The sequence below is a fragment of the Eulemur rufifrons genome, chromosome 6 (assembly GCF_041146395.1).
Source record: "Eulemur rufifrons isolate Redbay chromosome 6, OSU_ERuf_1, whole genome shotgun sequence".
NCBI classification, from domain to species: Eukaryota; Metazoa; Chordata; class Mammalia; order Primates; family Lemuridae; genus Eulemur; species Eulemur rufifrons.
Window position 1 is genome coordinate 98,572,877 of NC_090988.1, and position 21,237 is coordinate 98,594,113.

The following is a 21,237-nucleotide window of genomic DNA, read 5'->3' on the forward strand; positions in this document are numbered from 1 at the left end:
GGTCGTTGGAAAGAGCCCTACTCCAGCGACCTGCCTGCAGAATCCAGAGAGTGGCTCCCCCCACGCCCCACCAGCAGGGCCCAGCCTAGGGTGTGGGGAAGCCGCCCATACTGCCCTGGACCCGCCTGTCCTGGGAGCCCGGAGCTTGGCGCCTGGCATAATGCTCGCCCCGAGGGCCAGCGCCCTGCCAATGGCATGAGTAACCATGTGGTCTCTCCACAGCCTCCTCCAGATGGCACGCAGCAGGATGGACGGTGTGCCCCTCATCTGTGACTACGGCTCAGGCTTCAGCAAGGTGGGGTTTGCAGGAATGGATGCCCCCCTGGGCGTGTTCCCAACTGTCCTCGGGAAACTCCGGCACGATGTGAGTGATGTGGGGGGTGTCCTCCCTGGGTGCTGCTCAGCCCCTCCCCCCACCACAGGGCGGGTCACAGGGCTGGCCATGGGAGTGGGTGGCCAGTGTGAGCATGTACTCGGGTCACGGGGGTGTCTGGTTTGGTGACACACAGGTGGCCAGGCCCGCCAGAGGGTCTGCTTCGGCAGGTCTGGGTGGGAGATGGGGTGAGCCAAGGGCTCTGCATTTCTAACCACTCCTGGGTGTGCCACACTTTGAGAACCACTGACTTAACTGGAGCAGGCCGTCACATAAGTCCGTAAAGTGGACCAGTTGTGAACAATAAATTCTACTGCCCATCAATGACCTTTGCTCGCCCCACTGTTCAGAGCAGTGTGGACACAGAGAAGTAGAAGCCCGCCTTTCAGATAAACAGAATCCATTAGGACTATGTGGCAACTGACACCCGGCCTCTGTGACAGCAAGACGATAGGGAGGGGTGGGGCCTGGGACACATGCCTGGCCCAAGAGGGCAGGCTCTGACATGCAGGCGAGTGGACCCGACGTGGCCAGATCTTGCTGTTTTTCAAGAGATTTTACAAATTCAGATTGTTTTTATTGTGGCAAAATGCACATAACACAAAATTTACCATCTTAACTATTGTTGGGTGCAGTTCAGCGGTGTTAAGCATATTCCTATTGTTGTGTAACCATCACCACCATACAGAACATTCCATCTTCCCAAACTGAAGCTCTGTCTCCATTAGGCACTAACTCCCCACCCCCCTCCCCAGCCCCTGGCAACACCCTCACATGGTAATCGTAGCGGGACAAGTTAGTGCGGGCCTGGCAGCCCTCCAGGCAGGTGCTGTGGTGCCCCCTCTCCTGGAATAGGAGCCGCCAGCTCCGAGCGGTAACTCTCCCGATCTGCTGCGGGGGCCGGAGCTCACAGCCCACGCTCCGGATCATGGAGCCCCTCCTGGGAGGTCATACTCATCTGTGACAGGGAGCAGTGTGGTGACATGGGGGGTCTCAGTGCCACAGGATCCCGTGGTGATCACTCCTGGGCTTTGCAGAACTTGGAGCAAATTACTGGCATATTTCTAATGACCCAGGTTAAACTGCCATCCGTACCTGACGCCTGACACCCAGGCTTGTGACAGAAGGTGACAATCCCTGTCTCCCTCTCTAAGTGGATAAATTGCACAAGGACCTTTGGGAGCCAGGCCATTTCTTCCTCGCCGTCTGAGTGGCAGGGATTGTAGCTGGGACGGCCCTAGCAGGTCCCTGCGCCCAGGCTAGCTGCCCAGCTTGTGGCTTGGAGAGCGCAGGGCTCGGTGGTTAAGAGCTGGGACTACTGGGCCAGGGAGACCCAGGTTCCAATATCAGCGCTGCCGCTTAGACGCGCATGACTCTGGGCACGCGTGCCCTCATGGCAAAGGAGTCTCTTTTGCATAGTGGGACTAACCAAAGCACATATCTCATAGATTTGGCTGGAAGGTTACAAGAGACGGAAACTGCATGTTTAGAACAGTTTCCGGCCCATAGGGAGTGTTTAACAATGATGAAGATGACGGCAATGGTGATGATGACAGTGACGGATATGTTAATTTACTGTGGCTGCTGTAGCAAACAAAGACAAACCAGGTGGCCTATAACAACAGAAATGTACCCCCTCACAGTTCTGGAGACTAGAAGTCAAGTTGTCAGCAGGTCCATCCTCCCTCCGAAGGCTCCAGGGGAGGATCCTTCCTGCCTCTTCCAGCTCCTGGGGCCCCAGCCCTTCCTTGGCGGCCTCTGTCTTCACGTGACCCTCTCTTTCGCTTCTGTCTCTAATCTCCCTTGGCAGCTCTCTTATAAGGACACCTGCCTTGAATTTAGGCCCACCTGGGTAAGCCAAGATACTCTCATCTAAAGATTCTTAACTTAATCACGTGTTCAAAGACCCTTTATCCAAATAAGAGAGTCCAGGTGGACACAGCCTTCGGGAGGCCACCACCCAGCCACTGCAGTCACGTGAGAAACTTCATTTCAGCTCTCCCCTCCCCCAGGGCCTGTCTCTGCCCAGAGCACCAGTTCACTTAGGGAGGGTGCGTGGAGGGGTCTTTGATGAGAGCGACGCTCTCCCCTCTCTCGGAGTCCACCCCTCACAGGCCTCGGCCAGCCCAGAGGGCGTCTGCTCTTCCCACGCAGACTCCAGCTCCATCCCCACAGGGCCTGCAGCAGGACCTCCTCCTAGCTCTGTGGGCCCCCTCGGAGCTCCTTGGTCTACAGCCCACCTCCCACCTGTGGGTCCCCACCCCAGCAGGGGGCTGCTGCCTGCGGCTCTACTCTCTGGCTTGCCTCAGCCCGCCTTGCGCCTTGCGTGCCCTTTCAAACTCCCAACGCTGCGATCAACTCCCTGCATCAATCCCTGTATCCGAAATGTGGCATCTCTTTTCCTGATGGCTACAGTCATTTGTTGCAATGTCAAAATTTAATGTGGGTTGCACTATGAAAACATTCCATAGCCCCAGGGGGAAAGAAAAGATACATATTACCCATACCAAGAGTGGCACACAGGAAGCAGAGCTTGTATAGGACAGGTCACTTACATGGTGAAACACAAGATCACAGCACAAGAAAAACCAAATTCTTCACCAGAATAAAATGAGTGACCAAGATCAATTATAAGAGCAGCAAACTGTCTAGCTGAACCACACAGAGTGGGCTTTCAGCTGGGTCTGGTTTTCTACGAGACACTCCCCTGCCAGCCTCCTGGGCTTGGGGACCGGCCCCTGGAGTAAGTTCCTGTCTCTGAGAGAGGTCACATTTCCTTCCAGACCTCAGCTCCACGGTCCCCTCCCCACGCACGGTGCAGTGCCCTTAATTTCCCAAGTTGACGTGTTCCAGGCGTGGGCACCCAGGGTGTCCTTCGGGGCTCCCACCCACGCCCCGTCCAGGGCTTCAGTCCAGCAGCCAAGATGGCAGTGAGATCCCCGGGGGGTGGTAAAGGCTTTGCCCTGAGTCACTTGGTCCCTTCTTGGCAGAGCAGCCACTCTGACCCACGGGCGCCCAGCAACAGGACACCATGCTGGGAACTGTCCATCTCACCATTTCAAGCAGCAAGTTCAAACCAGGATACCTTTGCTGCCTCCACACCCTCACAATCATCCTTTGTCCCCCAGCCACTCACATTCAGATATGGGTGGCTGAGAAACATCAGGGGTGGCGGCAGCAGTGACGCTCCTTCACGTCACTGTGCCCTTGAGTTTATGAGATGTGTTCTCGTCAGTCGTCTCAATTCACTCCATCCCCAACAGCGCTGTGGCCAGGGACGAGGAGAGGTCACTGTCCCGTTTGACAGAGAGGGAGGTGGAGGCGCAGAGAGGGCCAGCGACTTGCCCGAGGTCTCACAGTTAGTGGCTCTCGCCCCAAGTCCAAATCTCTTCTGCCAAAAAGACAAACTCCTAAGGCAGGAGAGGTCCGTGCGGCGCGCCGTGGCCACCTCCAGAGCCGGGCTGGCTCCGACTGCACAGCTCCAGTGTGTACCTCTGCACCCGGCACTCTGCAAGTCCTTCCCTAGACCGCACGGTGGCCTGGGCCAGCCCCCATCCCGCCTCCCTTGCTCCTGCACCCAGGCTCAGGATTGGACGGCAGCCTGGCAGCTCTGCTGGCCGCGTCCGGCCGCCTTCCCACCCCTCTCACGTAGCCCCTTCCCTAAAACACCCTCGCACCTGCATCCTGGCTGGTGTCTGCTTCTCAGCGACCCAGAGTGACACGCGAGCCAACGGATGAATTCCCTCTCATGACGGAATGAACAGTTTAACCTGCCACGAAGGTAGCCGGGTGCATCTTCCTAAAAGATAACAGAAACTGATTACATTGCAGACCCTTTCCCGGTCAACCCTCCGAAGCAGATGTGGAAGACGGTGCCTCTCTCCACACCTCTCCTTCCTCAGCAGCCTCTCCCCAGCCCTCAGTTTCCCCATCCACACAGTGGGCGAGACGAGTGTCCTAGCAGTGAGTCCTCAGGGGCATGCTCACCTCGCAGGTCATGTGCTAAAGCCTCTTAGCGGCCATGCGTGAAATCACGCACAGGGTTCGAGGAGGTGTAGGTGCCCGCGCTGTGACGGGAGCCTCCCCCACGGCCGGCACGGCCCGCCAGCCACCGCTCGCTGTGCGCCCACGGACGAAGGCCGCCTGCAGGCGAATCCAGCCTTCCCCCCACCCCCACCGCTCCTAAGAGCAGCCCTGTCCCGGCCTGTGTTTTTCAGAAAGTGCTGGTGGGTATGGAGGAGGAGGACCGCTTCATCGGGGACGAGGTTCAGAAGAAACGGGAGAAGCTCAACCTGCAATATCCCATTTCTCGGGGAACCGTCACTAACTGGGACGACATGGAAAAGGTAGGCCCAGCTTCTGCGGGGAGGGATCTGCTCGCAGGCCTCCCCAGCCATGTCGGGCCATGAGACGGGTACGACTGTTCCTCCTACACGCTCTGTCTTGGGGGCCAAGGGGGTGACGGTTAATGAGTCCTTAGTCCCAAAGAGGAAGCAGTGACACGTTTGAGCCTCTCAGTAACGCAAGGCTCTGATGAGGCCTCTGTGCACACGGACAGGCTGTGACTGCCTCGAGGGTGTCCACGCAAGTTACCACGTCCTAGTCCTGGGGCTGCCGTAACGAGGACCGCAGGCTGGCGGCGTACACAACAGACATTTGTTTTCTGATGTCAGCAGGGTCGGTTCCTTCTAGGGCCGGGGCAGTCTGAGCCAGGCCTCTCTCCTGGTTTCCGGTGTTTGCCGTCCATCTCGCTGTTCCTCGGCTGGCGGATGCCGCACCCGATCCCCGCCTCCGTCTTCAGACGGCATCTGCTCAGTGTGCACGTTTCCCCTCTTGATAGGGTCTCCAGTCATTGGATTAGGGACGCACCCTGCCCTGCTGCACGCCCCTCGCTGCTAATGACATCTGCAACAGCCCCATTCCCAAATGAGGTCACATTCTGAGGTGCTGGGGGCCAAGGCGTCCGTGGGAGGACACAGGGAGGAGACGGCCATCTGTAAGCCACGGAGCGCGGCCCCTGCGACGCCTCCATCTCGGGCTTGCGGCCCCCAGACTGCGAGACAATCAGCTCGTGCTATTGGCGCCGCCTGCGATGCTGTCACAGCAGCCGCAGGAAACACACGCCAGGCTTTCCACACATGTCACAGCAGTTAACCCCACAGCCCCCACGAGGCAGGGACTATTGCCTGTTTTAAAGACGAGGAAACTGATTCATACAGGTCAAACCGCATGTCCAGGGCCCGCACCTGGCAGAGGGTAGAGCCACACACAGGAGCCCTGTCCCTGGGCCACTCCCACTCCTGCCGGGATCCTGGGCTCACCCCTGCGGTCTGGTGGTCCTGTCAGTCCCCCCATCAGACCACGAGAGACTCTGAAAAGCTCTGGGCCCGTCTCTGTCCCACTTCCCGACTCCAGGCCTGGAGCACAAATGCTGGTCACGTGTCTTGTCCAAAGTCACGCTCTGCCTTCCCTGCGGCTTCCTCAGGTCAGGGCTGCCCTAGCTGTGACTCGGCGGTTGCGAATGCTATTCAAATACTGCTTTGTCAAATAAATAACATGACATAAATAAATAACATAGCATATAACCCTGCCCATTTGCAGAAGGCCACCGTGCCCTGGGGACTGCTCACTCCGCGTCCCTCTCTCCTCCCAGATCTGGCATCACTCCTTCTACCAGGTGCTCCACATTGCCCCCGAGCAGCACCCTGTGCTGGTGACAGACCCGCCTCTAAATGCAACAGCCAACAAAGAGAAAGTGATGCAGGTACAGGGAGGCGGTGGGCTGGGGAGGAGGGAGGTCGGCTTCTGGTCTCCCCCTGAGTGTCGAGTCGGAGCCACCTCCAGGCCCCACCTTCTCTCTGCTCAGCAAGGTGAAGATGAAGGTGAGAGACGTCCCTTTGACATTCACACCAAGGATGGCGGCTGTCTCGGGGGGGAGCTCCCCGGGAGTTGGGTCCTGGCCGGGCACTGGTGCGAATGATTCCACTTAGGCTTCATGACCAGGCTCCTACAGGCAGGGTGACCATTAGCCTCTCTGTGCAGGGGCAGAGGTTGGAGCAGCTTAAGTGGCTTGGCCAAGGTCATGGGCGAGCCCCTGGTGGGCGAGCCCCTGGTTGACTCGCCTAGACCCCCGTGGTCTGGCTCTGAGACTCTGTTCTCAGCCACTGTCCTGCCGCACGTCCTCTGTGGAGGTCTGATTCTGATTTAAATCTCCCGAGTCTCTTCTCTGAGCCTGGCCCTGGGCCTGCCCACCAGGAGGGAGGTGGGGGCTGTGACTGGGTTGCCCTGGATCGAACTGGATGGCGGAGCCCATCCAGACTGGTGAAAAAAGGAGCGTGCGGGGTCCTCCTCAGGGCGGGAGTGGCGGCCAGGTGGGGGGTGGTGCTGCGGGAGCCGCCGCTGGCCGCCCCAGTTCCCGTTGCGTCATTAGGCTGCTCCTAATGAGGACGTCGATGAGCTAATTAAGCAAGCAGCAAGGTTCGACCACCTGGCCCAGAGCCCCGGAGCCCAGCAGTGTGTCCCACAGTGAGCAGTGACCCCAGGGGCAGGCCCAGGGCTCGAGGTACCACCTGCTCACAGCAGAGGCCCACGCCATGGCCCAGAAACTGCGCCCCGTCCATCACAGCGCAGGTGTGAGCCGCCGCCGCCCGTCAATCAAAGCCCAAGCGGGCGGCCGATCCTCCTCCGCGCGTGCAGTTAGAAGGCAGAAGTGGGGCACAGCCAGGCCGCCCCAAGGGGACAGCAGGCACTGCTTTGAGAACGCTGAGTGCCCACGAGGCCTTGGTGAGCCGAGCAGGATGAGTGAGGACAAGGAGACCCTCACTCCATCAGCGTTCTCCCGAAAAACAGCCCTGGGGCATGAATAGACACTGGAAGGGATTTGTTATGAGGAAGTGGCTCATGCAATTGCGGAGCTGACACGTGCCAGGCTCCGCAGCAAGCTGGAGACCCGGAGAGCTGACATTTCCGTCCGAGTCTGAAGGCAGGAAAAGGTTCACTTCCCGGCTCAAGTAAGAGGAGTCCGTCTCACTCAGGTCTTCTGTTTGCTGTAGTCGGGCCTTTGACTGTGTGGACGAGCCCACCCCCCCACGCTGGGAAGGGCGTCTGCTTTGCTCAGTCTGCTGATTTACACGTGAGTCTCCTCCAGAAACGCCCTGCAGGCACAGCCGGAGTAATGTCTCACCAGATATCTGGGCACTCCGCGGCCCAGTCAAGTGGACACATGAAATCAACCACTATGCAAACCATGGGGTGGCACCCAGCCTGTCTCTGGCACTTCCCCACCCCCCTGCAGGCCCCCTGCCTGCCTCTCTGCTCTGCTTCTCTCCAAATTCACCCCTAATTGTATCAGGGTCCCAGCAGGAAACCAAAGTACACTCACATGTGGCAATTCTGGTGGGAGTTTAATGAGATTATACACACAGGTGAGCGTGTTAGAAAAAGCAACAGGAGAAGGTGCAGTGCACTGGGCCCCCTGGGGGAAGCTGGTGCCAACCCTAAGCCTGACGGAGCAGCAGGTGGTGACCAACCAGAGGAGGGGCTGTCACCCAGGCCGAGGAGCTGTGGCTTCAGAAGGAGGGGCCGGCAGGGAGGCAGCAGGAACATGAGCACCCCTCCCTCTCCCGCTCCCAGGATCTGCGTCTGCGGCCCCTACGGCCAGAACCCGCGGGCGGCCTGCGCACCGGGATCCCAGGGCAGACAGCCCTGAGAAAGGAGGGGCTTCTGCAGGCAAAGGGGACAGCCAGCCACCTGCACTGGGCAGAAGGAAGGCCGCCTCGCAGCGGGAACGGGGCATTTTTGCGCCTGTGGCCCTGCCTTGACCTCCCCATCCTGCACACCCTCCCAGCAGGCCTCCCCCGGAACCTGGAGCAGACTGCGGGGTGCAGGGCGGTTTCCTCTCTGGAATCAGTCTGCAGGATTGGGGTGCTGTGTTCCAGGAGAGACGCCACTGCTGGGAGCAGCCCAGAGTACAGGGAATGGCCTGGCCTGGCGTTAGGACCCTAGAATCCCCAGCTCCGCCAGCACATGTGACCTTGGACCGATGACTGTTCCTTGCTGTGCCTCAGTTTCCTCATGAGAAGGGTAACAACAGTACCTCCTTGGTGACTGTGGTGAGGACAAAGTGCATTAATGCCAGTACTAACTTGTAGGAGTGCTTAGGATACATGGAGCATCCAGCAAATGCTGTCCCTTACTGTTCCAGGGCCTCAGTGTTCTCATCTTTAAAATGGGAGTTGGACCTCAGGAACCCTGAAGACCCTTCCGGGTTCTTTGACCCTCTGGCCCTACCCTCAGTAGGCCAGCGGGAACCGAGGCTGGTTCATGTCTTTGTGTTTTTTAAGGGAACGGACGTTTGGTTCGATCACAAAACCTGCCCTCCCACCTAAAGGTCATGCCCCCTCCTCCACTGGGATCCAAATCCGGGGGCACCCTTGAGAGGCACAGCCTCAGAGATGCTGCGATGTGGGCCACCCGCCCGCGCTGTCTGGCAGTGCTTTGTGGCCCTGGAGCCTCCCCACGCCTCACCTGCGTGTCCGTCCACCTGTGCACACACGCCGTGTGGTTTCCAGTGTGGGGACCTTGCATACAGCTACCATGAATAAGCGTGAGCTAGTTTTAGTATGGACGTGCGTTTTCATTTCTCTGGGTAAATACCCAAGCCCACCGAGAATGCCACCCCCTGGAAGCAGGCTTAGCAATGCGTGTTATGAGTAGCGTGCTCAGTGGTGTCACCAGCCATGTATAATGTTGTTTTGTAAAAACGCTGCCTTGGCCCAGTCCTCAGGCCCTGGCTGGGGGCTGGCCAGTCCCTTTCCTGAGCAGCTGGTTAAGTCCACACTCCAACTGCTACCGCATCGAGCTCTCACACTCCCGGGCCACCGTGAGCCTGCCCTAATCGTCCTGGGGGCCAGGTACCAGTCAACAAAATGTCTACGAGACCATGGTATACCCTAATCTAATCCAAGTGTCCCCACAGTCCTAGGAGGTAGCTGGGAAGGGTGTGAGCCCATTTTATAGACTGAGAAACTGGGAGTGTCCCGGAGCCGGTTAGGGCAGAGCTGGCATGAAGAGGGTCACGCTTCTGAGCCCGTGTTCTGGATCTCTTTGGGGTGGGTGGGACTCTTGTTGCCTGGGTGATTAAGGAGCAGCCTACCGCCTCCTCTGTCTGCCTGCCTGGCTGCCAGGGATTGCTAATGTTTTTCCGTAGATCCTGTTTGAGACCTTCAACATACCTGCCCTGTATATAGCCAACCAAGCAGTCCTGTCTATGTACGCCTCTGGCCAGACCTCCGGTGAGTGGCCCCGTGGAAGCCCCGTTCTTTCCAGCCCACACCCTCCCCGTCCCGCTCCTCGTATGATAGGAGCCCACTCCCCCACTGACAGGTAAGAAAAGGAAAGAAAGAACCGCAGAACCCACACTCTCCAGCCCCTTCCCCAACCGCTTCCCCTTTGACTCCTCTGGGTCAAACAATTCACTCTCAGATGTTAACAATCTGTCGAACTCATTTTTTTCCTTAACAGCTTTATTGAGGTGTAATTGACATACACTAAACTGCACGTGCTTAAGGTGCACAATCTGATAAGTTTTGACACACGGATACACTCATGAAACCTTCACCACAGCCAAGATAATGAACATAACCACCACCCCTGAAAGTTCCCCTCGAACCCCACACTCTGCCCCGCCAGCCTGTCTCCAGACAGCCACTACTCTGTCCCTGCAGATGAGTGTGCATTTGCTAGAATTCTGCGTAAGTAGAATCATAAAGTATGTACTCTTTCCGTGTCTCTTTTTTTTTACTCGGCATAGTTACGTGGAGATTCGTCTGTGCTACTGTTTGAATCCATAGTCCATTTTTTATTGCTGAGTAGTATTCCACTGTGCGAATGCATCATGCTGTGCTTATTCACCCACGAATGGGGCTATTATAAACAAAGCTACTGGGAAAATTTGTGTACAGTACAAGTCTTTGCATAGATACGTGATTTTATTTCTTTGGGGTAAATACCTAGAAATGACTGGATCATAATGATCAGTGTATATTCAACTTTTTAAAAAATCTGCCAAACTAGTTGCCAAGGTGGTTACACCATTTTGCATTCCCACCAGACACGTGGGAGGGTTCCGGTTCCTCCACATATTTGCCAACACTTCGTGTGGTCAGTCTTTTAATTTTAGCCATTCTAAATTCTAACAGGTGTGCGGTGTATCTCACTGTGGTTTGAATTCACGCTCCCCTAACAACCAGCGATGCTGAATGTTTTTCATGTGTCTGTTTGCCATTCTCAGACCTGCTACAGTGAAGTATCTGTTCAAATCTTTTGCCCAATAATTCATGGAGTTGTTCACCTTGGTGTTTTGAGGATTCTTTTTATATCCTGGATGCAAGTGTTTTATCAGGTGTATGTTTTGCAGACAGTTGTGCCCTGTCTGTGGCCTCAGTTTTCATTCCCCTCACAGTGTGTTTTGCAGAGCTGAAGCTTATAATTCCCATGAAGTCCCATTTACCAGTTTGGTTTTTTTGTGTGTGTGAATCATGCTTTTGGTATCATATTTAAGAAATATATGCTGAACCAAAAGACTTTCTGTTATATTTTCTTCTAGGAGTTTTATAGATTTTAATTTTATATTCAGTTCTCTGATCCATTTGGAATAAATTTTTGTATACACAATAAGGTATAAATGAAGTGTGTGTGTGTGTGTGTGTGTGTGTAGAGAGAAAGATGTCCTACTGTTCCCACAGTATTTATTGAAAAGACTACTTGTTCTTAATTGAATTGCCTTTGCACATTTTGAAAATCAGTTGTCGATTTGAGTAGGTCTAACTCTGTGCTTACTATCCTGTTCCATTAATCTATTTGTCTAATCTATTTTTCTATAGGTTGATGCCACATTGCCTTGATTATAGAAGCTTTATAAAAAGTCTTGAAGTAATGTAATGTTAATGCTACCACTTTGGTCTCCTGTTTCTGAAAATGCTTTGGCCATTTTAGGTCCTTTGCATTTCCATATGAATGTTAAAATCAGTCTGTCAATTCCTTAAAAAAAAAAAAACTTCTTTGGGTTTTGATTGAAATTGTTTTGAATGTATAGATCAATTTGGTGAGAACTGACATCTTGAAAATATTTAGCCTTCCAACCAATGAATATGGTATATCTGTTAGGTCTTCCTTTATTTTTCTTGATAACGTTTTATAGTTTGCCATGCACAGGTCTTGCATCTCTTTTGTCAGGTTTATCTCTAAGTGTGTCCTACATTTTGATGCTATTGTAAATAGTATTTTTATTTCAATTTCTGATTGTTCATTGCTATCATAGAAATATAATTGATTTTTATATATTGATATTATATTCTGATACTCTAAACTCATTTATCAGTGCAGATTTTTTTTGTAGATTTCATGAAGTTTACTACTTAGGCAATAGTATTTTTTATAAATAAAGAAAATTTTTCTTCATTATTTCTGAACTGGATGCTTTTTATTGTTTTTTCTTGCCTGGTTGCACTGGCTAGACTCCTTAGCATGACAGTGAGTAGAGGCGGTGAGAACAGACATTTTTGCCTTGTTCCTGACCTTAGAGGGAGATCACTCCGTCTTCAGCATTAGGTACTACGGTTGCTGTAGGTTTTTCGCAGATGTCCTTTATCAATTGGAGGAGGTTATCTTGTATTCTTAGTTTGCTAAGAGTGGTTTTTTTTTTTAAATCAGGAACGTTGGATTTTGTCAAATACATTTTTTGCATCTGTTGATAAGATCACACATCTTCTCTTTTACTTCTTTAATATGGTGAATTACATTGATTTCTTTCTTTTTTTTTTTTGAGACAGAATCTCACTCTGTTGCCCAGGCTAGAGTGAGTGCCGTGGCGTCAGCCTAGCTCACAGCAACCTCAAACTCCTGGGCTCAAGCGATCCTCCTGTCTCAGCCTCCCGAGTAGCTGGGACTACAGGCATGCGCCACCATGCCCGGCTAATTTTTTTCTATATATATTTTTAGCTGTCCATATAATTTCTTTCTATTTTTAGTAGAGATGGGGTCTCGCTCTTGCTCAGGCTGGTCTCGAACTCCTGAGCTCAAACGATCTGCCCACCTTGGCCTCCCAGAGTGCTAGGATTACAGGCGTGAGCCACCGTGCCCGGCCTACATTGATTTCTGAGTGGTAAAGCAACCTCGCATTCCAGAGCAAGACCCATTTGGTCATAATGTATTATCCTCTTTATATATTGTTGGATTCAATTTGCTAAACTTTTGTTTGGAGTTTGGTGTCTGCATTGGTGAGCGATAGTGGCCTGTGGTCTCCTTTTCTTGTAGCATCCCATCTCTCAGGGATGGCTGCGCGTTGTTGCCTCTCTCTTTCACTTGTTTCAGGTGGGAGGGGGATGCTCCCTATTCTGCATCCCAGCTGGAAGCGGAGTCCTCCTGACGCACAGGAGGACCTTGTTTAAGCTCACAGTTCTGGGTAGTTAGACTCAACAGGTGAAGACACCGCCCACCCAGACTCCTACTCAGTCTGGGCGGCTCCAGAAGCTACTGAGCTACACAGATTGAGGCCCTGCCTCCCCCTTACACCACATCCTTGCGGCTGCGCGAAGAGAGCTAGTTTGGCTCGCCAGCTAGAATGCAGCCTCCTGCACCACACTCAGACCCTCCAGACACTCGGTGCCTGCCCCGGAATCCCAGTGTCCACATCCATGCATGGAGTGCTTTAGAGAAAAAGTGTTAAGATCGTGGGATTCTTCCACTTCTTTCACCTCTTTGACAACTATTGCTCATTCCTGCACGTCCTCGTTTAATAAGAAAACCTGCAGGCTTCTGTCGAAAACAGTCAGCCCTTTTTTCTAGCCTAGCACACTGCCCTCAGAGGAGAAAATTGCTCCTGAGACCCTTCGCCTTCTCCTCCAAGTATTGCCCCGTCCTCCTTCTCTTCTTGCAGACCCAGTGCTTTATAAGGGATGTCATTCACCCTATGTTGTGACGCCAGCGTGTTCTCTTATCTAGGAACGACTATTGAATCTGGAGAAGGAATGACATACTTTGTGCCCATCATTGACGGCTGTCCTTTGCATCAGTCGACCTTCCAGGTGGATGTAGCCGGCCAAGACCTAACCTTATACCTGTGTCAACTCTTGGCGGACAATGAGCACTTTTTGGTGGGCACAGGTAGGAAATTGCTATTCTTGCCCAGGTAAACTAGTCCTTGGGGTGTAACATCCTTCTTTGCTTGTTCAACCTACAGTCCTTGGTGTGTAAAGCTAAGGCTACTTGACTTTTATCCAAGTTCTAAAGCAACCCTATCTACATAGAGGGAAATTTAGCGGGTTGATGACAAGGGCAATGATGATGGTGATGATGGTGATGGTTATGATGACAATGGGCGAGCTAAGCTTTATAGAGAACTTACCTTATTCAATTGGGCCAAGTAAGCATTTCACATATATTCTATCATTGCTTCTTGATATAACCCTATGAGAAGAAACAACCGTTTCCATTGCGAGAAGAGGCTTAGAAAGGTTAGGAAATTTGGCCAACATCCCATAAGCAGTAGGGTTAGCAGCTGGGATGTGAACCCGAGGGCACCAGACGCAGCAATGCCTGTCCCACTTGTCACTGATCCCTGGACTAGACCCCAGCCTGTGTCACCTGTGGGGCTCCTGTTCCCAACAAGCCCATAATTCTGTTTTGGCTGTTTGGTCTTCCCAGGCAAGAGGTCTGTGTCAAAAACAGGCAAAATTGGGACCCTAAAGAATAACAGCAATTAGAGGAAAGGTGAGGATTGATTAGGACAAGGTCAAAGCATACTATCGAAGCCTCCCACTCAGCAAGATCATTATGTGCATTATTTTCTCTCATTCTTACAACAGGCCTGAGAGTGATGATTGATCCCATTCTTGCAGAGGAGGAGAGGGAAATATAAGAGGATAATGGAGTTGCCTAAGGCCAGGAATTTGGTAAATGGCAGAGATGGGATTTGAACCCAGATTTGTCTCACCAAAGTCCCGACTAGGTGAAAAAGGGAAAACTTTCAGGGAATATAGCGTCCCAGAGCCAGGGAGAGGGAAGGAGTGATTAACACCCTCCACTGCTGGAGGGCAAGGGGTCAGGAAAGGACTGAAGAGTGTCCCCAGGGTCTTGGAACTCGGGGGACAGAACAGACCCAGGCGAGAGCAGCTTAGGTGGAGCGAGGAAGGTAGAAGCCAGACGTCAGGGGGCTGGAGGGCAGGTGGGATTTCCAGGTGAGCAGTGCCGGGAGTTCCCTCTGGTCCACGCTCAAAAACAGTGGCAGACAAAATGTAAAACATAACACCAAAAGACACAGCTAGGTTTAAAACCTGTTGTCAGCCACCCAGGAAGGGGAGGGGTAAAACCTTCCAGAGATTTCCAGGTGAGGGGCTTCGATCGGCTGTGGGCAATTCCACAGGGCAGCCGGCAGCTGTGAGCGGTCAGCGGGTAAGAGACTTGAGTCCAGCTGTCCAGCTCTCCAGCCCCTAAAACACGCCACGTACAGTAGAGTCTCAGCTTACAAACGCTGATGTGTCTAAGCCCTCGCATCCTAGTTGAGGACACCCCCATTCTACTGTTTGCTCCCACAAACTCGGGCCTCCACACCCGGCCCAGATCAAGAGAAACTGGACAGTGAGACGAACATAGAAACAGCAGCCACCGTGGTGCCATCCTGTCCTGACCGCGAGGAGCTCTGGAGAACTCAGCTCTTTCCCAGCCCCGTCCTACCTGGCGCTTTTCCTGTGTCCCACAGCTGGCCGGGAGTACATCAGGGACGTGAAGGAGAAGTGTTGCTATGTGGCTTTGGACTTTGACATGGAAAAGGCGAAAACCAACTTGCCTTCCTGCCAGCAGAAGTACCAGCTGCCCGACGGCCAGGAGATCACCCTGGGGCAGGAGCGCTTCGTATGCCCTGAGGTGCTCTTCCAGACGGACCTCGTAGGTGAGTCCGCATGGAGGGGACAGAAATTAGCCCAGACGGGGTGGCTGAGCTGTGAGCAAGAAGGGACGGGGGCAGCCGGGAGCGGACTCTGGTGTGAGCGGCCAATAGGCCCCCATTTCAAAAGCTCCTCTGCTATCGGCCATCACTTACTAAGCACTTACTGTATGCCTGCTGCTTTTCTGACCACTGCAGGTAAGTTATATTCTTGAATCCCTCCCCAAATCTCATGTTATCCCTTTTTACAAAGGAGAAAGCTCACTGAAGAGTGTTAAATCGTTTTCAAATGTGATTAAGGGCCACACTGGACTGCACGTCTTCCCTCTCATAATGTACCATTTATACTCTGCCTACATACACAATAATGTGAAATATAAAAGTTAAGACAATTAAAACAGGAAAGTAACAACCCTATGTTGGGAGGGGGGCTTTAAAAACGTGGCTGGCCCAGAGATTTTAAATGACCGTTGCATTGACTGAACTCTCCGGCAGGCAAGTCAGAACAGGAACAACGACAGACCATAGAACCCCGATTCACTGGGAAAGTGACGTCTGCTGGGAAGTCATGGAAAACCAAATATTCCCTGGAGACAAATGCTTAAAGTATAATAATTTGTTACATTCATAAGGGTCAAAGCGGGGGAGTTCAGCCTGGGGAAGGAGCCATGTCCCGAGGATGAGGACCTGGTAAGCCCGTGACTCTTGGTCTTCGTTTTCCCCATTAGACTGTGCAGGGGACACTGTGGTCCTAAAGACCTGGCACGTGCACCAGAAATATCAAGGGGATAAACAGAGAAGTAATGGAAGTGCTTCGCTCACCCAGCCCCAGAACCACGACTCTCAAGGACATTCCTGCTGGCCCGTCCTCAAAGCCTCCTGCGATTAGCTTCTCAGTCCTTGGCCCAAGGTCACTGGGCAGGTTTTCTCCAGAGATGAGCACATTGAGGCCCTGACAGGCGCCACCTCCTGTCCCAGAAGCTCACAGTGTAGAACAGGAAAAAACACAGCATAGGCGTCTTTTAAGGGCTGTTCCTGTTATACTTGAGTTGATCTATGTGGTCAATTGACTCAAGGAAATGAATCAGGATTGTTTTTCAAAGCCCGCCTGAGTGAGGATGCTGCCTCTACAGAAATCTTTTCATAAAATAACTGATACCAAGGCGTTACAAATTAATACTTGTCAGTAACATTGGAATATAAATTCTTTTGGATGAGAGAGGAGAATTAATATTTATTTCTTCAGTCTCGAGCACTGAGTCCTGCAATGGGGCTGGCAGTCCACGCACTTACCTTGTTGAAACGCCAGGGGCCTCGTGGTGCCAATGTTGCCCGCTGCCTGTTGCACTCGGAGCCACCTGAGACTGGGGATCGGGGTCCCACCAGCCTAGCGCCCTCAGGGGGACGGAGGTGCCGGGGCACAGCCCGCCTCTGGCCTCCAAAGTTCTTTCTCTCTGTCCATCCCAACAGGGAAAAACACCCTTGGCATCCACATGATGGCCTTCCAGAGTGTCACCTCCTGCAGTCCCACCCTCTGGAACGTCCTCTTCAGCCACATGATATTGTCTGGAGGGACTGGCACCTGCCCCGGCCTGTGCTCCCGGATGAAGAGAGAACTATCTGGCCTGGTGTCCCCTGAACTCACCGTGAAGGTAAGGTTCTGCCAACCCCTCCTCGGGGCTTCCCGAGTTCATTCCACAGATATTTCTAGAATGCCTTGGATGTGCTCAGCATGGTTCCCGCGCTTGGGGAAGCATCAATAAACAAAAGGGTCAGCAGTCCTTGGGGCGTTCGTTCTAGTGGGGGAGGAAGCCGTAAGCAGGACAGGGGAACATGACGTGGCGGTGAGGCCACGTGGGAGGGGGTGTGAGCCTCGGGGGAGGCGCAGCCAAGTGGGGGGGGCAGGGTTGGGGTGCTCAGTGCAGGGTGTTCAGAGTGGCTCTTCTCCAGGAGTGGCAGTGGGTAAATCCTTGAGGTGAGGGTGAGCGGGGCGGACATCTGGGGAAGTGTGTCCAGGCAGGGCAGCAGCCCGTGCGGGGCCAGGGGCTTTCCTGGAGGAAAGGCAAGGAAGGGCCACTGGGGCGGCGTGAACGAGGGCAGAGAAGCCGCATGAGGCTTCCCCCTGCAGGGGGCTGGAGACCCTCGGAAGGTTTGAGCAGCGGAGGGACACGGTACAGGTGGGCCCTGGAGGACAGCTTAGGTTCCACGTGGAGCGTGGCTGGCTGGAGCTTGGGACTGTCTGGATGTGGCTGGCTGGTGGCAGGAGGGACGGGGTCACCCATCCACTCCCAGCTGAGCTCAGCAGCTGCCCTAGTCTCTTCTGGGTAACTAACAGTGTTCTTCACCTCTTGGGGGCCCCGCACCGAGGGCTGTCCCCAATGTGCGCTCCCCTTCTCTGGCCTGCTCTCTGCCTGCCTCTGCCGCTGCTGGCTCTCCGGGGGCAAGAGCCAGTCTCACCAGCTGGCCCTCGAGCTGGCTGCAAGCTCTGTTGACCAACCGCGTGGCACTCTGTGGCGTGGTCTGCTGCTGCAGGCTCCCAGGAGACCCTGGCCAGATGGACCCCAGCCTCCTCGGGCCTGTCGGCCAGAGTCCTCTGCTGTCCTGTGCTGTCCTCTGCATCCCGCACGGCGGTGGGGGAGGAGCAACCATCTCAGACCTTCCCTCCCCATCTCTAGACCGTCTCATTGCCATTGTCCCCTCTGCTTCTGCCACCCAGCTTTGGAAGGGACACTGCAAGGTGACATCCCCCCAGGGTCCAGAGGCAGGAGAAATGGACTCGCTCTCTTTTGCCCCCAGACGTCTCTGCAGGATTCTTTCACACACCACCCTCAACCCACCTGGGGTTTCAGGTCGGCTGCCGCAGGGCCCTCCCAGAGAGAACTTTCTGGCGTGCGTGTGTCCTTGATGTAGCCTCTGCACCTGCTGGGACTCCCCCACCTGTCTGGCGGTGTTCCGCGCATTCTTCCCTCCTACTCCTTACCGTGTCCACTCCATTTGCAGACCAGGGTGACACGTGAAAGTGAACACACAGCAACGATCCTTGCTCCAGAGCCACAGGGAAGAATCAGGAATCCTGTGGAGAGACAAAGGCATCAGCTGGTGTCACACAAAAATGTTCTCCAGAGCTTCCCGCTCCCTAAGCCTTCAGCCCTCTGTATATGTGTCATAAAAATCCACATAATACTGGGAAGCCATGATCCATTTCCTTCCTGCCTAAGTCTGCAGCCCTCATGATGTCACCTTACCTAGTACCGCAGGCATTTATATAATGTTAGAAAATTGTCACCCCTCCCGTCCTCCCTCTCTGGCGTCTTCAGCTCTCGTCGCTTTTTCTGTTTCTGGTATTCCTCTGTCAGCTCCCCGGATCTCTCAAGGCTTTTATGCGTAAGGAACATTTGCTAAATCAGAATGGAAGGCCACTGCTTAGCCCAGTATGGAAAACGAAGTAAAACTAAATATTGTACTTCTGTAAGTTTCTTGACCACATTGCAAAGGGGATCTCTTGGGCCATCTTTGTCCTGCCAGCATGTGGCTGGGCGTGTTTTGGTCCAAGCCCTTCCATCCTTCTGCGTCCTCAAGGTGGCCTCCACCGCCCCTACCTGCCCCAGTAAAACCTGCTTTATATGAAGCCTGATGGTAACACCCGTTGCCTGTAACTTTGTTGTGATTTAGCTCTTCTCTGCCTACTTTCTCTCCTGCCCACTCCTTCTCTGGAAGCGGTAGGGAGGCGGATCCACCTGTAACCATCCATAAAGCTCATTGAATTGTTCGCCTAAAGCAGGGAGGATCTCTCCCCTCAGATGAGCCCATCCGCCTTGAGAGAACAGCGCGTTCCAGTGGGGCCAACTTTTCAAATAATTGTTTCTCCCAACAACCTAAACCACACTGCGATGAATGTTCTTGAGCAAAAATTGTGGCCATTATATCCTCTTATCTCTTTAGAGTAGTTTTCCCCCCTTAGAATCCATTTCTAGGGGTGGATTTTCACAGCCAGAAACGCATGCACAATTGGAGGCTTTTTGAACATCGGGGCAGGTTGCCCGTGGAAACATCCAGCCTCTCAACGCATTCTGGTGGGGATGCAACGGCCCAGGACCCCCGTCTATGCCAGCACGGGGCCAGCATCTTTGTTGCTCTTTTCTCTTTTTCTTTAAAACACATTTTGAAGAAAAGCTAGAACAGAGGCTCCCGGGCACCTGGCGTCGGCTGTTTCTCCACTGATGTACGAACCCTGCACATGCTTTCCCCCCTTCTGACTCTTCCTTTCTATTTTTCTTAAAACTGTAGTGACAAGTCTCTTAATCAATACCAGCAAGTAGTTTCCAAGCCAAGCACAGTTCTGTGGTGCAACAGAGCCCGTGGGCACTGGGCCAGGCGCCTGAGAACTCGCCCGCCCCACGCCCCCCTGCCCCTGGAGCTCCGGTTTTCCAAACCCCGGTTCAGAGCTGCATCCCTGCAGACCACTGAGTGACGCGTCTGCCTTCCTGCGTCGCAGAATAATGCGCACCTTCTACTATTACGTGCCCAGGACCTTAAGAAAAGTGAGTGAACAGGCAAGAACGACAACTGTCTGACCTTGAGCAAGTGACCTTAACCTTCCTGAGCCCCTGCGCCCCCACTGGACAAATGGGTGTGCAGAGTGTCACCTCCTCCCAGCCCAGCAGTGACCTGGCTTGGTGTGGGAAGCGCTGCTCTCTCTCCTGGAAGCCGAAAGACATACATACTTATAGATTTTGGCATGAAAGGAAGAGCGGAGCAAAAGTGAGAGAAAGTCTTCAAAGCTCCACGACACAATGCAGAAGGAATTTCTCTGGGGTATTTGATTACCGGTGATTGATTGATTTTGCTCAGCTGTGTTTTCTAATTTTTCTACAAAATACACATGCCTTATGCATATTCATTATATATGTATAAAATGTGTCATAGTTTTTTAAATGCTAAGGGTACGAGTCCACTGCGCTCCTGTTCATTTTATCTGCTAGTTTAAAGCCACAGGAAGGAGGTGTGGACTGTTGGACATCTCTAATGGCAAATGATAAATTGTGTTTGCCAGGAGGGGAGGCAACTGCCCATGGAGTTCTCTCAGGGTGGACATTTTGCCACCCCAGTTTAGAGTAGCGTTTTGATCTTGGTTTCTTCCCCTTTCTCCACCCCTCCTCTCCCCCACTCTCCTCTGTCCTCTCTTCCTCGACCCCATCCAGGTGTCCACCTGCCAGTATTCTGCCTATGGTGCTTGGGTGGGCGGTTCCATCCTGTGCTCGCTGTCTACGTTCAAGGACATGTGGGTCACCAGAAATGAGTACGAGAACATGGGTTCCTCTATGGTCAGAAGAAGAAGCTTCTGATCTGTGGCTTTGTGGACCCCATGGCCCATGCCATCAATACCAGCTCCAGGCTGAGCCTCAGCTCGGCAAACTGATCAGAGCTCAGGACCAACTCAGACGCAAGGGCCCTTCCAACCCCCAGATTCAATAAAAAGATCAATAAAGGACAGACTCTGCCTCTTCATCTGGGCAAGGCTGGCAGCAGCTTATGACACCTGCTACACAGCATCACAGGACCTGCTCAGCACTCACGCGGGGCAGTGAGGGAGAGGGGCTTCCCACCTTTCCCTGTGTGCTAGTCAGGAGGGCCATGCTATGCTGCAGTAACAAACATCCCCAAATCTCAGTGCCATAAAACAAAAGTCTACTTCTCACTCATGCCACATGTCCACGGAAGGTCAACCGGCATGCACCATCCACACTCAGGATCTGCTGACAGAGCAGATGCCACCTGGAACTTTGTCATTCACTGTGGATGAAGGTAAGAGTGCTCTGGTGGGTCTTATATTGGCAACTAAGTGTGTCAGCCCCAAAGGGACACGTGGTACATCCCACAGTTAATTAGCCAGAACAAGTCACACAGCCCCACCCAGCCCCTC

General features: G+C 53.4%; 1 protein-coding gene across 1 annotated transcript; it reads left to right on the forward strand.

Moving 5' to 3' along the window:
• Window positions 1–235: 235 nt before the first annotated feature.
• Window positions 236–20,780, forward strand: LOC138384663 (uncharacterized). Its single transcript, XM_069470292.1, has 8 exons — window positions 236–364; window positions 4,591–4,719; window positions 6,027–6,137; window positions 9,582–9,666; window positions 13,376–13,537; window positions 15,132–15,320; window positions 16,785–16,966; window positions 20,516–20,780. The coding sequence occupies exons 1-8, from the start codon at window positions 248–250 to the stop codon at window positions 20,657–20,659; spliced, it is 1,119 nt and encodes a 372-aa protein (XP_069326393.1). The 5' UTR covers window positions 236–247; the 3' UTR covers window positions 20,660–20,780.
• The last annotated feature ends 457 nt before the right edge of the window (window positions 20,781–21,237 follow it).